The sequence below is a fragment of the Choloepus didactylus genome, chromosome 2 (assembly GCF_015220235.1).
Source record: "Choloepus didactylus isolate mChoDid1 chromosome 2, mChoDid1.pri, whole genome shotgun sequence".
Lineage (NCBI taxonomy): Eukaryota > Metazoa > Chordata > Mammalia > Pilosa > Megalonychidae > Choloepus > Choloepus didactylus.
In genome coordinates, this window is record NC_051308.1 from 240,433,747 (window position 1) to 240,452,717 (window position 18,971).

Sequence of the window (18,971 nt, forward strand, 5' to 3'; positions counted from 1 at the left end):
GGGGTTGGTGTGCTGGGAGGGGCCTGGGAGAGAAGAGCGCCGGGGCGGGGCACTAGGGGCGGGGCGTGAGGGCGTGAGGGCGGGGTTGGTGTGCCGGGCGGGGCCTGGGAGAGAAGAGCGCCGGGGCGGGGCGTGAGGCGTGGGGCGTGAGGGCGTGAGGGCGGGGTTGGTGTGCCGGGCGGGGCCTGGGAGAGAAGAGCGCCGGGGCGGGCGTGAGGGCGTGAGGGCGGGGTTGGTGTGGCCGGGCGGGGCCTGGGAGAGATGAGCGCCGGGGCGGGGCGTGAGGCGCGGGGCGGGGCGGGGCGAGGCGTGGGGCGTGGCACGGGGCCGCGGGGGCGTGGCACGGGGCCGTGGGGGCGTGGCGCCGGGCCGGAGCCCCCAGACGCGGGCCGGGAGGGGCAGGACGCGGGGACGCGAGCCGCGGGCGCCTTCTTGCCCAGACGGCGGCGGCAGCGGCCGCAGCGGGCGGTCCAGACTCTGTGCTCGCGGAGCCGGCGGCGCCCCAGTCCCGGACCCCCGCGAGCCATGCCGCCGCCCGCGCCGCCCACGGAGCTGGTGCCGTCGGAGCGCGCGGTGGTGCTGCTGTCGTGCGCGCTGTCGGCGCTCGGCTCGGGCCTGCTGGTGGCCACGCACGCCCTGTGGCCCGACCTGCGCAGCCGGGCGCGGCGCCTGCTGCTCTTCCTGTCGCTGGCCGACCTGCTCTCGGCCGCCTCCTACTTCTACGGGGTGCTGCGGGACTTCGCGGGCCCCTCGTGGGACTGCGTGCTGCAGGGCGCGCTCTCCACCTTCGCCAACACCAGCTCCTTCTTCTGGACCGTGGCCATCGCCCTCTACCTGTACCTGAGCATCGTCCGCACCGCGCGCGGGCCCCGGAACGGCAGCCTGTTCTGGACCTTCCACGTCGTCAGGTGGGTGGCCGCGGCGCTGCTCTCCCCCGAGGCCCCCGACCCAGGCGGAGGCCCCTTCCCGCGGCCGCGTCTTCCCCGGACTAGAGGTCAGGGCCCAGCGACAGTGTCCGCCCGGACCCCGAGGGCAGCCCTGGTGCAGGACGTTGCCCGAGAGGAGGGCCTGTCCAGGGCTTCGCTGCCGAGGGCGCCCTCGGTGCCTGCCCCGGCCCCGGGCCTCCGGTAGCGAGGTGGGCACCTCGGCCCAGGCCCTTGTAAGCTGAAGGGCCAGTGCTCGCTCTCAGACCTCGGCCTTGGTAACCTGGAAGCACCCGGGGAGCTGGCGGGGACACTCTGTGCCCTTCACCCCTTCTGCTTCACTGCATCCCAGCCTCTCTGCCACCCATCGGAGAAGCACCTGGTCCCCAGGCTGGGAGTTGAGGAGGGGGCTACACCGTGAATGGGTGGATGCTCTAAGTGCAGAGTGCCTCCCCCGATCCGTGACACCCCCACCCCACCCCACGCCGTGGTAGGCAGGGTGCATTCGGCCACTCCCGGATGCTAAATACAACCTCGACTGTAAAGTTTACCAGTGGCCACCTTTCTTATTTGTTTAGAGGTTAGTGGCAGAGGGCTGGTCTGAGAAAGAGCTGGAAGCCCGCCTGGAACCAGGGCCTCGAGCTGCCCTGAGTTGAGGTGTCTCATCAAGGAAGCCCCCACCTATGGGAGAAGGTCAGCCTTTCCCCTGTGTCACTTCAGGTTTCAGAAATCTCCCCAGGTCATCTGCTAAACCAAAGGCCAGAGTTTGGGGCTTATTTCCTCTTCTCCCTGCCCCAGATAAGAGCACCAAAGGCTGCCCTAATTATAGGTCCTTTCTATTAAAATCTTGAGTGCTTTCCAAGGGACTGGCGGCACAGTCAGCACTGTGGTGGAGGCAGGCCACCTGGGTGTCCCAGTGCTGAGGCCACAGCCCAGAAGTGTCGAGTGTCCTTGACTTCCAGCCCTAGAGCAGCTGTTCCCCAGGAAACTTGGTGACCTGCTTCTCAGCTGTCCAAGTCCAGAGGGCAATTTTGTCATCCAGGCCGTGCCTGGGATGCCTCAGGGACCAGCAGAAAGAGGACCACCTCTGCTGCCTTGCAGAAGCCCACCTGACCCATCAGGTGCATCTCAGGGACTCGGGCCCCGGCCGGGCAGGTTGGATGTGGGTAGTGTGCATGCAAGATCTCACCTGTGCTGGAAAAGGAGCTCAGAACTGCTTCTCCCTTTCCCTTTTTTCTTTTAAAATAGCAAATGCAATATATTTTTTTGAAGGATAAAAAGAACCTGGGGTACAGCTACTTGTACAAAAGACAGATTTCCCGCCAAACCTGGGAGATCTTTCTGCTGCCTTCTCATCAGGGGCTTTCTAGCGGTGTTTTTGTGTCCCTAGGAAAGGCCGCCTTCTGGGAAAGTGTGTGTCCCTTTCTGGCCTTGAGAAAGAAGCAAATTGTTCATCTTGTCTGTTAAATGTGACCCATCCACTTAAAAGAAAAAAAAAGAAAAGAAAAATTACCTGTATCCAAGCTAGAAAGTGAGTTTGACAGTTTATTCCTCGGAGTTCTTTGGGAAGTTAGCACTCAGGCTTTACTAGTCAAAGGGAATTGGGTAAAACCTGCATAACAGGTTCACTTATTGACCTACATCCTCCCCAAATGTATTGCTACAGCCCTTGCTAAGGACGTGTTACTCTGGAGTATTAATCTGTTGTTGCTGAAAGGACCTGTTAGTGTAAGAAAATCAGTCCTCTTTTTTTCAGACCATCTATTCTTGGAAAGTTTTTGTTTTTTTGTTTTTTAATATGACAACACAAAAGGTGGTATCTCTATTCTATAAAGAATTTTTACAAATCAATTTTTAAAAGCACCATGACTATTCTGATAAATGGGCAAAGATGATATTCAGACAAAATAGTAATGGCAGTTGATAAATAGACAAAAAGTTTAGCCTCATTAATACTCAAAAAACACTATAAATTATAACAAGGCATCATTTTCTCATTAAATTAAAAGAAAACACATTATATTAGTAATACTAAGCAGAATGCTAACACGCTAAATATCACATAAAAGTGATAGTTTCCTACGTTATTATTGGCCATGTAAATTGAAATACTCCTTGTAAAAAGTATTTGGCTCATTCCCCTTGATCTAGTAATCCTATTTCTGGGAATCTAGTCTAAGGAGATAATCCAAAATACGTACAAAGCCGTATCTACAAAGGTTTGACACAGCACCATTCATAATAGTGAGAATTTGGAAGCATCCTAAACGTCCAACAGTAGGGGAACAGTAAGTTACAGGCCATCCCCCGAAATGTCACGCACCCGTTAAATGGTGGTTGTGAACATCATCAGCCGTATTTTTTAAGACAAGAAAAGCCGTCTATAAAACTAAACAACTGAAGGGTAAAACTGATTGCAGTCGGTAAAAAGAGAAGTCCAGAGCGTTTCTGCACACGCACAGGTTCCCGGGAAAGTGACTGCCTGTCCCCAGGATTCCCACGGTCTCACTAACCGTGCCCCTGCTTGAAGGGATTGGCTCTCTTGTCCCAAGAGGGACTTATCTTTCTGATTGTATACTTCACCTTCATCTCGAGCTGCATCTGGCTCACTATGGTTGGCAAAGGGCCGTCCCGGTCACCTTTGATCATGGTGGCCAAGAGACTGCAGTTCTCAGGTGGGTCCCGCCCGCGGCCACGGAGCAGGTAAGACAGAGCTCAGGTGTGAACCTCCTGCTGAACTCTCCAGGGCCAGTGCCCCTTTGATGATTCTGTCTTGTCTCATGTCTTGACAGTAATTTTTTTTTGTTGAGATATAATCCAACAGTAATTTATTTTTACCTTTCCTGATGTGTCTGATGCTAACATTGTTCCATGTTAGCTTTATCCAATCCAATTTTTTTTTTCCCTGAACCATTCAAGAGTAAATTGCAGGCGTGATCGCCTCCAGCCCCTAAATACTTCAGGATACATTTCCAAGAGACCAAACCATCGATACCCACCCAAAGCAGGAAATTCACGCTGTGCAATGCTATTATCTGATTTGAGGACTTTATTGAGACTTTGCCAATGTCTCAGTAACATCCCTTGTAACAAAAGAAAAGTCCCTGCTCAGGGCCCACACTTCGTTTTCTGTCTTTCTTTGCGTTTCATGACATTGGCATTTGTGAAGAGCTCACGCCAGTTGTCTTGTAGCTTATCCCTCAGTCTGGATTTATCTGACGTGCCTTCTGACCCGATTCAGATTCGGCACCGTGGGCAGGAATCTCACAGCAGCCTGCTGTGTTTTTGCTGTGGGGAGTCAGGTGGCGGGGACTTTGGACCCACTCCTGAGGAGATTAACTTGTTCACTTCTGCCAGGTCTCTCTGCTGTGAAGTTACTGTTTTTCATTTTGCAATTAGTTAATATTGTTAAGAGACACTTGAGACGCTATAAACACCCCGTTACCCCCCCCCCCACGAGTTTTTAGCATCCATTGACTTTGCTGGAATTTCAAAGTGAATTTTCTGGTGATTGCTGTCTTTTTAAGGTTGTATGAAAATATTAAGCCATATTTAAGAAGTCCCTTTCTACTGTATCTCGGCTGTTGATGTGCATGCCTCTTGTACTTTCCCGTGGCTAATATGCATCCCTTAGCCGTCCCTTTCCAATTCCCACAGAAGCAGCCCTGCGAGAAGAGGGATGGGGACGGGATGGAGCAGCTGTGCTTGAGGCACTTCCCCTCCGGTGAGATAAGCAGAATTGGCCTGAAACCAGGCCTGGCCCCAGCGGAGGGAGACCTGCCTTCGAACAGTGGCCTTCAGCCGTTCCATCCCCAAAACGGTGGACTCCTTCCAAGTGATGGCCAGAGCCAGGAAGTGATCCCCTGCCCCACAGCCGCATGATATCTTGTCTTATAAGCATGGGGGGAAACTGAGGGCTGACTACGTCCAGCTCCCAGGTCAGGAGGGAGGCCTGGCCAAGCTGGCTGCCTCCCGCATTCTTGGAATTTATTCTGGCTCTACTGCGGTGGACGTGGGCACAGCCCCTGGCAGGGACGGGCTGAAGCCCTATGTCCTTCTTCTACGTGCCTGCCCACCCTCTGGAGTTCACCCGGGGTTCCGGAGGGACAATCTAAGGCACCCCAAGTTCAACCTAAAAACCCTGCTTTGTGGGGAGTGGAAGGTTCTAGCGCAGAGTAAAGGGGAAACTTGGCCTCTGAAGGTCCCTCCGTGGCTGCAGTGACAAGCTACAGGCAGAGCCAGGCCACCTTGGAGGTGCTCCCTGGGCAGGCTGTGTCCAGACGAGGGAATAACACAGCCGCCGCATCAGCAGCACCCCAAGTCTCTTGGTGCTCCCCTTCAAAATAAGACTTGAACTGGTTTTGATTGTTCCCCCCAAAATGTTTTCAAAGGTCACTGACGGGGAGCCAGGTAAGTACCCTGAACCGGCTGTGAGAGCAGAGGCTGCCTGTTAACCCTTCAGCCAAAGGTTAGACCCTGGAGCATCCTTCCCCAGGCTGGGACCCAGCTGGGTGGGAAGGGCTCCCGGTGCCCCCCGGAGCTGGGGCTGCAGCCACCGGTGCCGGGCGGGGAGCGTGTCTTTACGAAGTTGTTTATAAACCCTCTGCTGCAGTGACCCCGTGGCCTGGCCCAGGGGCTGTGTCTCCCCGAGCTGCTCCCGTGCCCAGAACAGTGCGTGCCCATTGTTTCCACAGAAGGAACGTCCAGGCAGCCACGGGCCTTGTGATCCGCTTCTCCAGCACTTGCGGGCTGCAGCTGGCATCCTTCTGGGCCATCCTCCATTCCCAGAGCGTTTTCTAGATCACGTTGTTGCACGATAGTTCCGTTCTGGGAGCGTTTTTGAGTTATGTTAACATTCAGGCTGTCAGTGGGTGACAGGGCGGTTTGCAGACGAGTGCTGCTGTTTGGCCCACAGAAGGGGGAGAAGGGCCCTTTGCTTTCTGCCCGGCTGGTGCCAGGCTCCCCACCCTCACCTCCCCTCCACCCCCACCCCCCGCGAAGATCTGTAGCCAGGGTGAGATTTGGGGTCGGGGGAAAGTGCAGGAATCCTTCAGTGGGGCAGCAGACTGAGCAGACCATGCCTCTGTCTCTCGCAATTTACCCCCTGACAGTGATGGGGCAGGGGGGCTTAAAGGGGTCTTTGAGAGTCATCCCACACTCTCTAGCGGAGCTCCCCCAACTGTGTGCAAAGTGGAAGCATCTCCCTCGCCACAAGGGTTTTGGGGACCACATGACAGAAGACGAGGTGATTAGGCAGAGCCGGAAACTCCAGGGGACCAGCTTTGTTGGGGGGGGAGGCCAGGGTGTCCTCTCCTGGGGACAGGCCCCCTGCTCCTGGTCATGGGACTGATGCCAGGGAATTCAGATATCGCGGTGGCTTGCTTGCCCTTGGCTGGTCTGAGCGGTGCTTCCAGTTCCAGTTCTTGGGGGGATTTAAACATCAAAAGGATGCCGAGTTCCAGGAGGGGCTGGGAGGACTCTGATGGCTCTTTGTCCGTGTGCCCCTCCCCTAAGCGTATGCACGCCCCCTGCCCCGGGTCTGGCCGCGGTCTGGGCAAACAAAGTCAGAGCCGGGGCTGGGGCATCTCTGGGAGCAGTTGATGGTGCCCCCTCGAGGGGGGTTTCTGCTCAGTGTGTGGGATTGCAGCTTCCTCCGTCCCGGCAGACCCCAGCCGTGCATCCCTCAGTCGACAGGGTTGGAGAGAAGGGGCTTGCTGGGTCACCTGCTGTGGGAGGCCCTGGCCCCCAAGTGTCTTGAAATTGCACACAGCAGTTTGCTTGACCTAGGACAGCTGAGGTTTGACCTAGTCTCCTTGTAGTATCAGGTGCTAACTGTAATCTATACCGGAAGCTACCTCCTCCATGAGACTCCCTGATATACTGTTACCTACAAAATAATCTGTAATCCTCCCCTCCTCCCTGTTGATTACAATTAACCCCTCCCTACTTTGCACAACCCGCTGCCTGCCTTATGCTCTCATACCATTGGAATGTCGAGCCCTTATAACCAGCTTACTCAGCCCCCCGAAGTGTGGACTATTTCCACGTTCAGCTCTGAACTCACCACCATTCAGAGCAGCTCCTGATTTCAGGGCAGCGTGACTTGACTTCCCCACCCTGTAGGTAAGCCCTATAATTAAAAGCTCATGTCTCAGAATGTCTCTGGTGCTGTCTTTAGTCCTTTGGCTACAAAAGCCCTCTTGGGCCAAGATGCCTGCTTTCACTCGTGTCCCTTCTGCCAAGACCTATCAAGGTATCCCCTGCCCGTGGTCTCGCAGCCTCCCCAGGAAACTTCACCTGCTGCCTTCAGAAGCTTTCGGTTTGGCCCCCGGGCGGCCCTGGGACTTTTAGGATTGAGCTCTTAAGCTTTCCCCACAAGCGGAACCTCTTCAAGATTTTCGAAACACTTGAGGACAGTGCGTCACATGCACCCCAGGTGAGCTGGCTCTGCTGCCAGCCCCGGGGTTAGAGGGTGGTGGCAGGTGTGCACCTGTAGGTGGCCAGGACGGCCCATACCTGGGCATCAGGTGACCCCTGGGACCACGAGTTTCTATGTTGTGATCCCCTAAGTCCCTGGGTCCTTTTCACAGGTACTTTTATTAAGCCACCTCTTAGTCTGACTTTATTTTTTGTTGGTCTTTTATTTTTTGGAGGAAAAAAAAATTATGTGATATGTGTCAGAAAATTGAAGTATATATTTCTGGAAAGCAGGACTCATTCGCATGTGACTTTGTGGCACACCTGCCCGATCACCGCCACCCACCCCTTGGCGTGCCCCCAGTCCTGAAACAGGCTCGGCTTATTCTGAGGTTGCCGTGACGCTGGCTTGCTCCTCAACCTATAGGTTCAGACCTGGGACACCTCGGCTCCTTATCCTCTTCATCTTCCTTACAGTGGAGAGCTGGAGCCCACTTGCAAGGCCCGATCATTAAATTTGGGGGAATGTTTTGATCTGATTGTTAAACACAACCATTATTAAAATTAAATTGTATAAACTTACAATTAAATAAGTTATATTAAAAACTTATTTAGTTGTAAATTTATACAATTTAATTTTTAAATTATAGTAATTACATTTTCCTTTGGAAATTGTGTGGTACACATCCTTTATATCAGTACATTACACTTTTTTATGTGTGTGTGTGTATATATACGTACATGCACTTGGGCACATTTTTTTTCTGGAGAGACTGGTTGCTAAAATTCTCCAGCACACACCCCTGTCCATATTCATAAATTGGGAGTCTGGTGGACCCTGCTCTGTGGCATTATTAGAGCACTTCTCCCACTGTTCCTGTGGGCTGTGTGATACTACCTCTTCTCATCCCCTCCCACTTAACACCTCCCGGCACTGACATCTGTGCCCAAGTTCAGGCACCACTGGCTACTGATCAAGCCCTTGTCCTTAACCCTTTCATGGGCCTCTGCCTGTTTGCTCTGCCCTCTGGCTATTTCCCAGCAGAGACTCAGCTCCGGGCACGGGCAGTGATGCAGGGGAAATTGACTGCTCTGTAGCTTTCCTACTGGAATCCTAAAGCTACAGAGTGTGAGCCTGTCCCGGGTCTCCTGTCCCAGCTCTGAGAAAGCCGGGAAGGGGCCAGGAGGACTGCACTGCCCCAAGGGGGCCGGTTCCCCCAGGCCCTCCCTCCTGCCCACCTTGCCCAGCTCTTCCTTCCAACCTGAACGGGAATCCACTATTCCTGAGAGTCAGCCCGAGTCTAGCTGCCTTCATGGTGACTGTCCGCAAATGCAGTGCTTTCCCCCGTCCCAGAATTTCTTAGGGGAATCCTGTAAACGACACAAGAAATTACCCGTTATAACTTTGGGATTGTAGTTTTACACTTCAAAAACCTCATTTCCTTTTCAGTCTTTCTTTCAGTGACTATTTCAGAAGCTAACTGGGGAATGTTGCCTCAATCACTTGGCTCAGACTTTGTTCATTCATTCATTCAGCAGGACTTATTTGTTCCTCCCACGTGCAGTCTCTATTCTAGATGCCAGAGCAGTAAACCAAGGCCCCACCTTCCCCAGCTCATAGCTGGGGCATCCTTGGCCTGAAACCCAGGGTCGTTGTGAGTTTCGAGAACACCAGCCCTTTCTTAAGGCCAAACCATTTGACAGTAATTTATATTATTTACCAGATAAATAACTTTGCATAAAACAAGCATTTAAAATAGACAAATTCCTGAGTAGAACCAGTCACCTTTCTCATAATCCTTTCACTTTTCCTCGTCTGTGCTTTTGTGGCTTGAAAGGGGACGCACGGCTTCCCACCTCCCTGCTGCAGAGGGGCAGCCGCTGATGGAGACCGGACCTGGGGACTGGCCTAGGGGGCTGTTTATGGGGTGGACGTGCAGGTGGGAGTCACGTGCTGGTGCACAAGCCCCCTCGGGCAGGAGGGAGCCGGGATGGGGGCTGGAGCCGGCTGGGACTTGGTGACTTGAGTCTCTTCCGGTTTCCTGGCTTAGTGGGTTTGAGGACACCTGCCCCGTGCTGTCTTCCTGGGACACGGGCTGGCCCGGGCCACAGAGAGGACCACTCACTCCCCTTTGCTAACGCACGTCCCCGGTCACGGTTGCCCTCACTGTGTTTTTGGCTACACACAGTGACCTGACCCCTGCCTGCTCTCTGTTGTCATCCCCAGCTGGGGGGTGCCGCTGGTGATCACCGTGGCGGCCGTGGCGCTGAAGAAGATCGGCTACGATGCCTCCGACGTGTCCGTGGGCTGGTGCTGGATCGACCTGGAGGCCGAGGACCGCGTCCTGTGGATGCTGCTGACGGGGAAGCTGTGGGAGCTGCTGGCCTATGTCATGCTGCCCGTGCTCTACGTGCTCATCCGGAAGCACATCAGCAGGGCGGTAGGTGGCCCTGGGAGCCCCGAGGCGCACTCTGCACAGGGGCTGGGTGTGGCCCAGGGTCGGGCCCCCACAGGGGACAGCCAGGGTGGCCGGGTGCTGTCTCACCTGCTGGCTGCAGGGCCCTGCAGGGGCCAGGCCTGCCGCCCGCCCTGTGCCGTGCGTCCGAGGAGTCTGAGCCCAGCGCGTGGACACACCCGGCAGCACCTTAAACTTGAGAGGAATATAGATGAAAGGGGAGGAGCCTCCAATCAGGACCCGAACCAGAATGTCACTGGGAGGGCAAGGCCATGGAATTTCACAAGCAGTGGTACAGATAAGTCACCTAATGACACTTGGTAATTAAAATTATGGAAGAGCTCGTAGATTCTTCAGGCCCTTGGGAATTCATAAATCCACAGGCTGGGCCAGCCAGAAAGTCTGGAAGCAAATGGTTTCCCTCCAGCATCTTGGGCAGTTAGTTGTCCCTGCTCCCAAGCCCCTGGTCTGCGAGTGTAAAATGCTGCCTTCCTCCTGGCCACGAGCAAACCGCTACAAAAAAGCCTCTGCTCGGAGCTGACAGTGGGGAAGCGGACGTGGGTCCTGCCGTCCTAGAGAGAGGCAGACGTGCAGGCAATTAGAATGAAGGATAAAGTGGGCTCAGTGCCTGGAGCGGGACGGAAGGCGCAGGTGGGAGGTGCTGAGTCACAGGTGCTTGGTCCCCTGTTGAGGGGCTGCCCCCGGATTCCCTGTCATCCCACCCTGAGGTTTCTGAGGCTGAACTCACAGGAGGGTGTGGCCCCCTCTCTCGGGGGGTGCTTTTAGCTCAGCAGCCATCTCGGGGCCCAGGGGATGCTCCTGGCAGCTGTTGGTGGCGGTGGGACACCTAGCCACCTCCCACCTGGGTCCTCTTCTCAAATCCAGACTTGTGGCTCTCTCCCAACTCAGGAATTTAACTGATTCCCACCCCACTTGACAGCCCTCGCCGGGGTGCCAGCAGGACTTACCGACAGGTCCAAAATCCACTTGTGGCTTGTTGCAGGCTTTTCCTTGTGGCCTGTTAGCCGGTCTCCTGCCAGGGCTGTGAATACCTTCTCTCCTCCTCCTCTTTTCCACTGCCCTGGAAGGTCCCAGGCTCCCTGGGGAAGGCTGCTGAGCTGGCCTGCTCTGCTCAGAGCTCCCTTCCGAAACACCCTTTGCATGCGTCTCTGCGGCCCCTCTCCTGAGGGTGGCCGGCTGGGGATGGTGCCTGGCTGGCTGACCCTGTCCATGAGAAGGGGCTCCACCTTGCCAGTCTGCAAGTTTTTTGAGAAAGAAGAATAGTGGGCAGAGAGGATGGAATGCACACCTTGCTCCCCCTCAGTGGGAAGGAGGGCTGAAACCACGTGGGCTAGGACAGGCTCTGCTCTGAAGAGGAGTGGACCAGGGGAGGCAGTGGGGGCCCAGCTCCCCCACCCCCACGGCTCTTCTGGGTTCTGAAGGGGATGGGGGCCACCCAGGTCTCGGGGTGACTGCGATAGGCCCAGGAGGAGGAGGCAGGTGCTCTGAGCAGATGAATTGCAGAAGTTGGGGTGCTCTGGGACACCAAGCCTCTGGCTTCTTAGGGCACCAGGTGCCAGCTGAGAACTCAGGGTCCTCTCCTCACCTGGAGCTCAGTGCCCCAAACTCAAGGATCAGTGTGCATCTTTGCTATGAGTCATCTTGCTTGTTGCTAAATATTCGGTCATGTCCTGGACGCCGAGCTCCCCCCTTCCTTTAATGGAAGGACATTCCTTGGGAGTAGTGGGAAGCCAAGGCTGGAGCATGGTCTCCTTTTCATTCTGCCCCAGCCTTGGCCTAGAATTCTCTTTGGAGATGCTTGCTGCAGAGCAGGCAAGTTCTGGGGGTATAGGACACAAAAGGACGTGGCCCTGGGGGAGCTCCCTTTCTGCAGGGGGTGGGGTGGGGGTGGATAATAAACAAGGAGCATGATGAAGTGTGGGTTACATGGTAGGACCCAGGACGATACGAGCTATAAAAAGAGACAAAAATAAAGGGCTGGACATGGGGATGGGACTGAGAAATGCTCTTGGTGGTTTGGGGCTATCTGGAGGTGACCTTTAAACAAAGGCTTGAAGAGGGCGAGGGAATGAGCCACGCAGTATAGATGGGGCGGAGCAGTCCGGGTGCTGGGAACGGAGTGCAGAGGCCCTGGGGTGGGCGTGTGCCCGGCCTCGTGGGGCCCAGGGAGGAGGCCCTGGCATGGGCGACAGAGAACAGTTGTAACGAGGTCAGAGCTAGGTCAGGGGTTGTAAGGAACATGGGAAAACCAGTGAAGGGTTCTCAGTGGAGATTTTGTTTTTATTTTTCCTTTAAAAAAATTTTTTGGCAACATATATGTAATATAAAATTTGCCATTTGAACCATTTTAAGTGCACAATTCAGTGGCATTAGTTACATCCACAGTGTTGTGCAACCATCACCACTATTTTCAAAATTTTTCAGCACCCCAAACAGAAACGCAGTACCCATTAAGCAATAACTCCCCATTCCTTCCCCACCCCCCATCCCAGCCCCCAACGCTGGGGATCTCTCATCTACTTTCTGTCTCTATGGTATTGTCTATTCTAGATATGTCATCTAAGTGGAGTCGTATATTTTTTGTCCTTTTGTGTCTGGCTTCTTGCACTTAGCATCACATTCTCAAAGTTCATCCTTGTCGTAGCGTGGATCAGAGCTTCATCCTTCTCTGTAGCTGAATAATTTTCATCTACTTTCTGTCTCTATGGTATTGTCTATTCTAGATATGTCATCTAAGTGGAGTCGTATATTTTTTGTCCTTTTGTGTCTGGCTTCTTGCACTTAGCATCACATTCTCAAAGTTCATCCTTGTCGTAGCGTGGATCAGAGCTTCATCCTTCTCTGTAGCTGAATAATTTTCCATTAGGTATTGTTCTGGTTTGCTAAAGCTGCCGGAATGCAATATACCAGAAATGGATTGGCTTTTTACAATAGGGGTTTATTAGTTCACAAATTTTCAATTTTCAGGCCATAAAAGTGTCCCAATTAAGACATCAATAGATGATACCTTCTCTGAAGAAAGGCTGATGGCATCTGGGTTCCTCTGTCACATGGGAAGGCACATGGCTGGCTCTGCTGAACCTTCTCTCCCAGTTTTAGCTTCTGGTATCCATGACTTTCTCCAGAGTGTCTCCGGGCTTCTGCCTCAGTTCCTGGAGGTCCTTGCTTGTTCCTCCCAGGACATTTCTGTCTCTGAGCTCTCTCCAAAATGTTGCTGCTTTTTATCCTCTCATAGAGGACTCCAGCAAGCGAGCTAAGACCCACCTTGAATGGGTGGGGTCACGTCTCCATGGAAGCAACCTAATCAGATGGCCCCACCCACAATAGGTCTGCCCCCACAAGACTGGATTAAAAGAGCATAGTCTTTTTGCATAACAGATTCAAACCAGCACAGGTGTATAGACTGCATTTTGTTTGTCCGTTCCTCTGTTGATAGACATGTGGGTTGGTTCCACCTTTTTGCCTTTTGTGAATAACACTGCGATGAATCCTGGCCTACAAGATTCTGTTTGAATCCCTGCTTTCAGTTCTTTGGGGTATTCATGTAGATTTTAAAAGAACACTGCTGCCTCAGCGATGAGGACACCTGGTGCGGAGGTGGGTAGAGCGGGTGAGGGCAAAGCAGGGAGACGAGTTAAGAGGCAATTGCATTTACGCAGAGATGGTGATGGCGGCTCAGACCAGGGTGGTGGCAGGGTTGGAAGGGCCAGGTTCGGGGTCTCCTCTGAAGGCAGCACCAGCGGGACTCGCCCATGGGTTGGGGGTGGGAGAAAGAAAGGAGGCAGAGACCACTCCCAAGGTTCTGGCCTGGACACCCGGGAGGATGGATTTTTCATTAGCTGAGTGGGGGTGGGGTAGTGGGTGGGGGTTCAGTTTTGGACATGAGAAAACTGAACCCCCACCCACTACCTTTTAGACATCCATGTGGGGACAGGAGATGGGAACCAGGGACACTGGGCATCATGCCTGTGTCTCGGTGCTTCTTCCTTTTCGGGCATCTGAAGCCCCCAAGAGGAGCCGGGCAGGGGCGGGTGTGGCGGGAGGGCCTCCGGCTCACGCCTGCCCTGGCGTCCCCGCAGCACGCGGCGCTCTCCGAGTACTGGCCCCTGCTCTCCGAGGCGCCCGGGCTGCAGCAGCGCGCCTCCGTGGCCGACAGGAAGCTGGTACTCATCCCGCTCATCTTCATTTGCCTCCGGGTCTGGAGCACCGTGCGCTTCGTCCTGACCCTCTGCGGCTCCCCGGCCGTGCGGGCGCCTGTGCTGGTCATTCTGCACGTAGGTCTCAGCCCGCGCTTGCTGCCCTGAGTCCCCGCCTGGCCGCCCCTGGCCGTGAGGTCCGCTCCCTCCCCAGAGCCGTGTGGGTGCCTCCCAGTGGGTCAGCCGGGGCGGGGAGCTCAGCTGCACCCTGTCCCCCAGCCCTGCCAGGGCGCGTCCCTGGAGGGGAGCCTCTGGAGATCGGCCTGGCTGCCGCGCAGCCCCAGGCCGTGGGGCACTCTGCAGTGACCCAGAAATAGCCCCAGTAGTAGTAACGGGTCCTGGGTCTTGCCCAACCCCAAAGTCCTGGGCCTGGCTGCAAGTCCAGGCCTGTCCAGAGCTCTGCCCAAAGCCCACGTGGCTGCTGACATCCCAGGCGCCTCGGGCGGTGGGAGGAGAGGCTGGGTGGGCAGCTGCCCCTGCCTCCTGGCCATGCCCGTTTTGGGCACTCACGTGTCTCTTCTCCTCCCACAGGGCATTGGGAACACGTTTCAGGGGGGCGCCAACTGCATCATGTTCGTCCTCTGCACCCAGGCTGTCCGGGCCCGGCTCCTCTCCCTCTGCTGCTGCCAGGCCCCTCCACCTGCCGAGGGTCCAGCTGGCCTTCCCAAGGCACCTGCGCCCTCCAAGATGGGAGAATCTCAGGAATCCCGACGGACCCCAGTTGAACTTCCCAGCACCTGAGCGGCCCCCTTCCTCGTTCTGTACCTGGGTGCTGCCCTCTGGGGTCAGACTGTTCTGTGGGTCCCGTTACAGGGAGGGGGCGTGGGTGCCTGCTGCTCGGTCAGCCCTCTGCTGTTTCAGCTCTTGGCCCCCCAATACGGGGGCAGCTGTGAACTCAGCTTCTTCTACCTCGTAGACCTCATGTGGCACGTTGCACCCACACATGGATCCTGGTGCACTTGGGGGTTTCCCTCTACATGAGGGTCGGTGACGAGATTCAGGGAATCCAGTGGTGCTCAGTCACTGCCTGGTGGCCTCACAGCCCAGCAGTCGTCCGTCTCAGTGATCACATAGCACTGCTTACGACTTGAGGGACCCACACCTGTGGACAGAGCGTGAAAAGATACATCCTCTGTACAGCCATCCTGCAAGTGACTGAATTCAGTGTCGAGGGGACCAGAGATGTGTCCCCAACCGAGACGTCATGAAGCAGGTCCCTGGAGGGCAGGGCACTGAGAGTCCCTGGGGAGGCCGGCTTTCTCGGAGAGCTTTGCTGGTCGGTCGGGGAGCCAGGTACCTATCATTAGGTTCCCCAAGGTTTCTCGGTGATTAGCATAAGCGCAGCCAAGCACAACTGCTTAGGAAAAGCAGGTTCCCAAGCCTCCCAAATTCCCTCTGCATTTTTGCCAACCCTTGATGTCGATGGTGTTTGAGTTTCAAGGACAGGCCAGAATCCAGACGCCTGCCTCTGCCAGCTGGTTACTTAAAATACTGGTTCCAGCTCCAACGCCAGGGCTAGACCCCGGGCAAGGGGTCAGGGAGAGACCCCTGAGGATGCCCCGCTGTCTCTGCAGTTCTTTTCTTAGGATACTCTTGTTCTTGCCCAGACCAAAATGGGGTAAGTTTTGGCTTTTCACTTCCTAGTTCAGTTTTTTGTAGAACCGACAACCAGAGAGGTAGCAAATGATCCACAAACGGGTGCTTCCTGGACAGTGAAGATTTTAAGACTCAGCTGTTTTCAGAGTTGGTTGGGGGTGGGGGGTAGGGTTGGTAGCACAGGCCGCTGGGTGATTATTTACATTTAAAAAAGATTTAGAAGAAGCTTCTACATCTCTCTCTCTCTTCACTGTGTCTTCCTGCAACACGTTCCGCTTATTTCAGAAAGCTGTTTCCTTGCCAACTGGCCCCAAGAACTAAATCCCAGAAGCTGTTGGTTCTCAACGGGGCTGCTCCCAAAGCGTCCGCAGGGCAGTGGTGTTCTGGGAGGATTAGGGAGGGAAATTTAACTTCACCTAATGGGTCTCCGTCCCTCAGATTCCATCCGGGCTCGGCAGAATTGAAATTATTTTCTGAGCCCAGTCGAATGTTCCTTAAACCACTAACACCCAAGCCATACTGTGCTATCGATTCCTGTTTTACTCGCAAAGCAAAATCCGAATCAGGAAGAGAATCTGAAAGCAATCGGCGTCTAGAGGACCAAGTCCAAAATGCTCATTTTTGGTTTCCCTTAAAAACAGATTTCTTTTTGAAAATCAGCAGGAACATCCCCTTAAAAGTCAAAAAAAAAAAAAAAAAAAGACCCAGGCTGCGTTACAGAAAGCTGCTGATGGGGGGCAACTCCTTACACAAATGGCCCACGTAAGGGCAGCCCTGGGTTCCTCTAGAGACATCCTACACTTTACAGCAAATCATGGGCTCGTGGTCAGTAAAGACCCTTACCTTCGCTGCTGGAATGGAGCAGAACTTCAGGAATCTGCTTGCTGCCAAAGAAGAAAATGATCCACTGCTAAGTTAGGAAAAGCACCAGCCCCAGGGAACGATGCTTTCAGAAACCTGCTCACAAGGGGCTCCGGGGGCCTTGGTGCTGGTGCCGCCCGGGCACAGGGGCTGCCAGCTGCACTGTGGCTTTCACAGGATGGCCCCGAGGCCTGGGTTTGGCATCTTTGCAGCCTGGCCAGCACCATTCGAGGCCTGCAGAGGGAGTCGGGGCTCAGAGAAGCATCTCCGGGTGCCCAGCTGTGCCCTCCAGCATCAGTTACCTGGTTGATGGCGCCGGCTGTGCCTCTGCTTGTAAACATCTCCAAAAAGTTACACCATGCGAGGGTCCCTTTAGCTTCCCTTGCTGCCCGCTGTTCCTGAGGATGGGTGCACATGAGCGTGACGGTGAGTGGGGTGGGCCCCAGGCCAGGTGTCAGAATCCCTCACGTCCCAGCCTCTCTCTTGGGTCCAGGAACGATGTGAGTGCAGCCAGCTGGGTTGAGCTCGGAGGAGGGGGCCTTCGCTGTGGGGGACCCGTGGGCTCCTCTCGCTTCTCTTCGTGTCATTGGCGTTTACCTACCTCCCCCTGTTACCCACGTGCAGCCTGAGCCCCACAGGTGCTCCCCTCAGGTGCTCACTCAGGGTCCCTCTCCACGCACTTTCCGGGCCTTCCCCTTTAGGGTTCACCAGCCCCTTTCTCCCTGGTTGTGCTCTGGGGTTTTTGTATTTGTTTTTGTTTTCTTAATAAATATTATTATTTACCCCATGTTGAGGGTGCAAACAGAGCTCTTCATATGTTCACCACAGGAAAGACCGTTTTTATAGGTTTCTTGTCATGGCGTAATAACGTGGTGTGTTTCTTCCACGTGCAAAACTGGTAAGGAAAGCTGTGACCATCTGGGTTGAAGCCTGAGCCTTGTTGTTTTAAGTTAAATAAATGAATTATTTTTCCTTCGTGTGTTTGGTGAACTGAGTCGTGGAGGATTTGGGAGGCAGAGGAGGTGGGTCAGACTGGCAGGTGCAGTGGGCAACCCCCCCCCCCACACACACAGGGAGACAGGGGGTAGGGGGTGAGGGGGGGCATGTCAGGGGCCCTCACTTTGGCAGATGTGCCAAGTGGAGGCCGCCCCGTAGGTACAGCCAGCTCCTTCCTAGCCCGCCTGATGAGGCTCACCTAGGGTTGGGAGGTGAGAATGCAGATTCCCGGCCCCCCCTTCTGAGGTTCTGCCTTCCCTGCGTCCAGGTACCCATGACTTGGGGCTAAATTGGCACCAATGAGATGCTCCAGGCCGAGCCGCTGACCCGTCTTTCGGGCATCCGACTCGCATGGGACATGATGACCCACCCCCACTGCGGCTCCAGGACCCCTGGGTGCGGCCCTTCGCCGCAGGGAGCTGGGTTGGTTAATTGGTGCCTGTGCAGCCCGCGGGCCCCACCTTCAGGCCCCATTTTTTCCAACTGCTGCATCTTGGGAACTTTGCTCCCCAAAGTACTGCTTGTTGGTCCATTCCACTTCCTTTTTGGATTTTGTGAAGTTAAAACTACATTGACCAGCACTTAGAAAGGGCTTGTGCCTTTTTAAAATTAATTGTTTTTTTTTTTTTAAGATAAATCAAGCACATGCTAAAATCATTGTAATATCCGTACCCGGCCCTGCTTCTTGGGGCAGCCACTTCGGAGACTTTGGTGTGTGCCCTTCTGTAAAGTGCCTCAGACCTCTAAGCCAGGTGCTGAGAGCTCACCTGGGAGAACCTGAAGCAGCCTCTCCCACCCATGTGAGACGCCTCCCCTCCTGGGACCATTCACTGCCGTGTGACTCTCCCTTCCCCCCCTTTCCAGCCTGTTGTACCCCCCAGTGGCTTCATCCCCTCTTCCCTGATGTCCCCACAGCCTCCCTCTAGACACTGCCTCCAGTGTCCTTGTCCCCTTTGGGAAGACACCCCCCCACCACCACCCCCCAGAGCTCCATCAAATCAGGCCAGGCTACCCCTGCCTGGAAGCTCCAGGGGCTGCCCTTCACCCACACGACGTGGTCCAGGCTCCTGGCCTGGTGTGGGTGTCCCTGTCTCCAGAGTTCTCTCCACCCACCTCACCCCACCTAACAGCTTCCCATCCCACACCGTTCCATGCCATTCCACACCATTCCCTCCATCTGGCAAGGCCTGCTTTCCCCCTCTTGCCCTGCTTCTGCCCTGACCCCACAGGTGCACCCCCCTCTGCTCCCACGGGCCCCTAAGCAGATGCCACTGTCTTCCTGGAGACCATAAGCTCCAGGGACTGCTCCACTGGGCCTGTTCCCCCAGAGCCTGCCCAGTTCCTGGCACAGGGTCAGACGGCATCCGAGGGCCTGCCAAACACACACCGGAGGCTCATACCTTTCGCATACGAAAAGTTACTGGAGGGGAAGCTTTGGGGGAGAGGTGGACTACTTTCTGAATGAGGCCTCGTGGGTCAAAAACACAACCCCAAATACTCAGGAT

At 55.0% G+C, this 18,971-nt stretch overlaps 1 protein-coding gene across 1 annotated transcript; it reads left to right on the forward strand.

Moving 5' to 3' along the window:
* Positions 1-390: 390 nt before the first annotated feature.
* LOC119527998 (G-protein coupled receptor 157-like) lies at positions 391-17,442 on the forward strand. The gene is made up of 4 exons (XM_037828598.1): positions 391-908; positions 9,568-9,781; positions 13,897-14,091; positions 14,545-17,442. The coding sequence occupies exons 1-4, from the start codon at positions 526-528 to the stop codon at positions 14,752-14,754; spliced, it is 1,002 nt and encodes a 333-aa protein (XP_037684526.1). The 5' UTR covers positions 391-525; the 3' UTR covers positions 14,755-17,442.
* Positions 17,443-18,971: the final 1,529 nt, after the last annotated feature.

Bases quoted from the DNA above. Each gene is read 5' to 3' on its own strand.
- LOC119527998 (XM_037828598.1), top strand. From the start codon at position 526: ATGCCGCCGCCCGCGCCGCCCACGGAGCTGGTGCCGTCGGAGCGCGCG. The intron at 909-9,567 runs GTGGGTGGCCGC...TGTCATCCCCAG, and splicing joins TGGACCTTCCACGTCGTCAG to CTGGGGGGTGCCGCTGGTGA. The intron at 9,782-13,896 runs GTAGGTGGCCCT...GCGTCCCCGCAG, and splicing joins GGAAGCACATCAGCAGGGCG to CACGCGGCGCTCTCCGAGTA.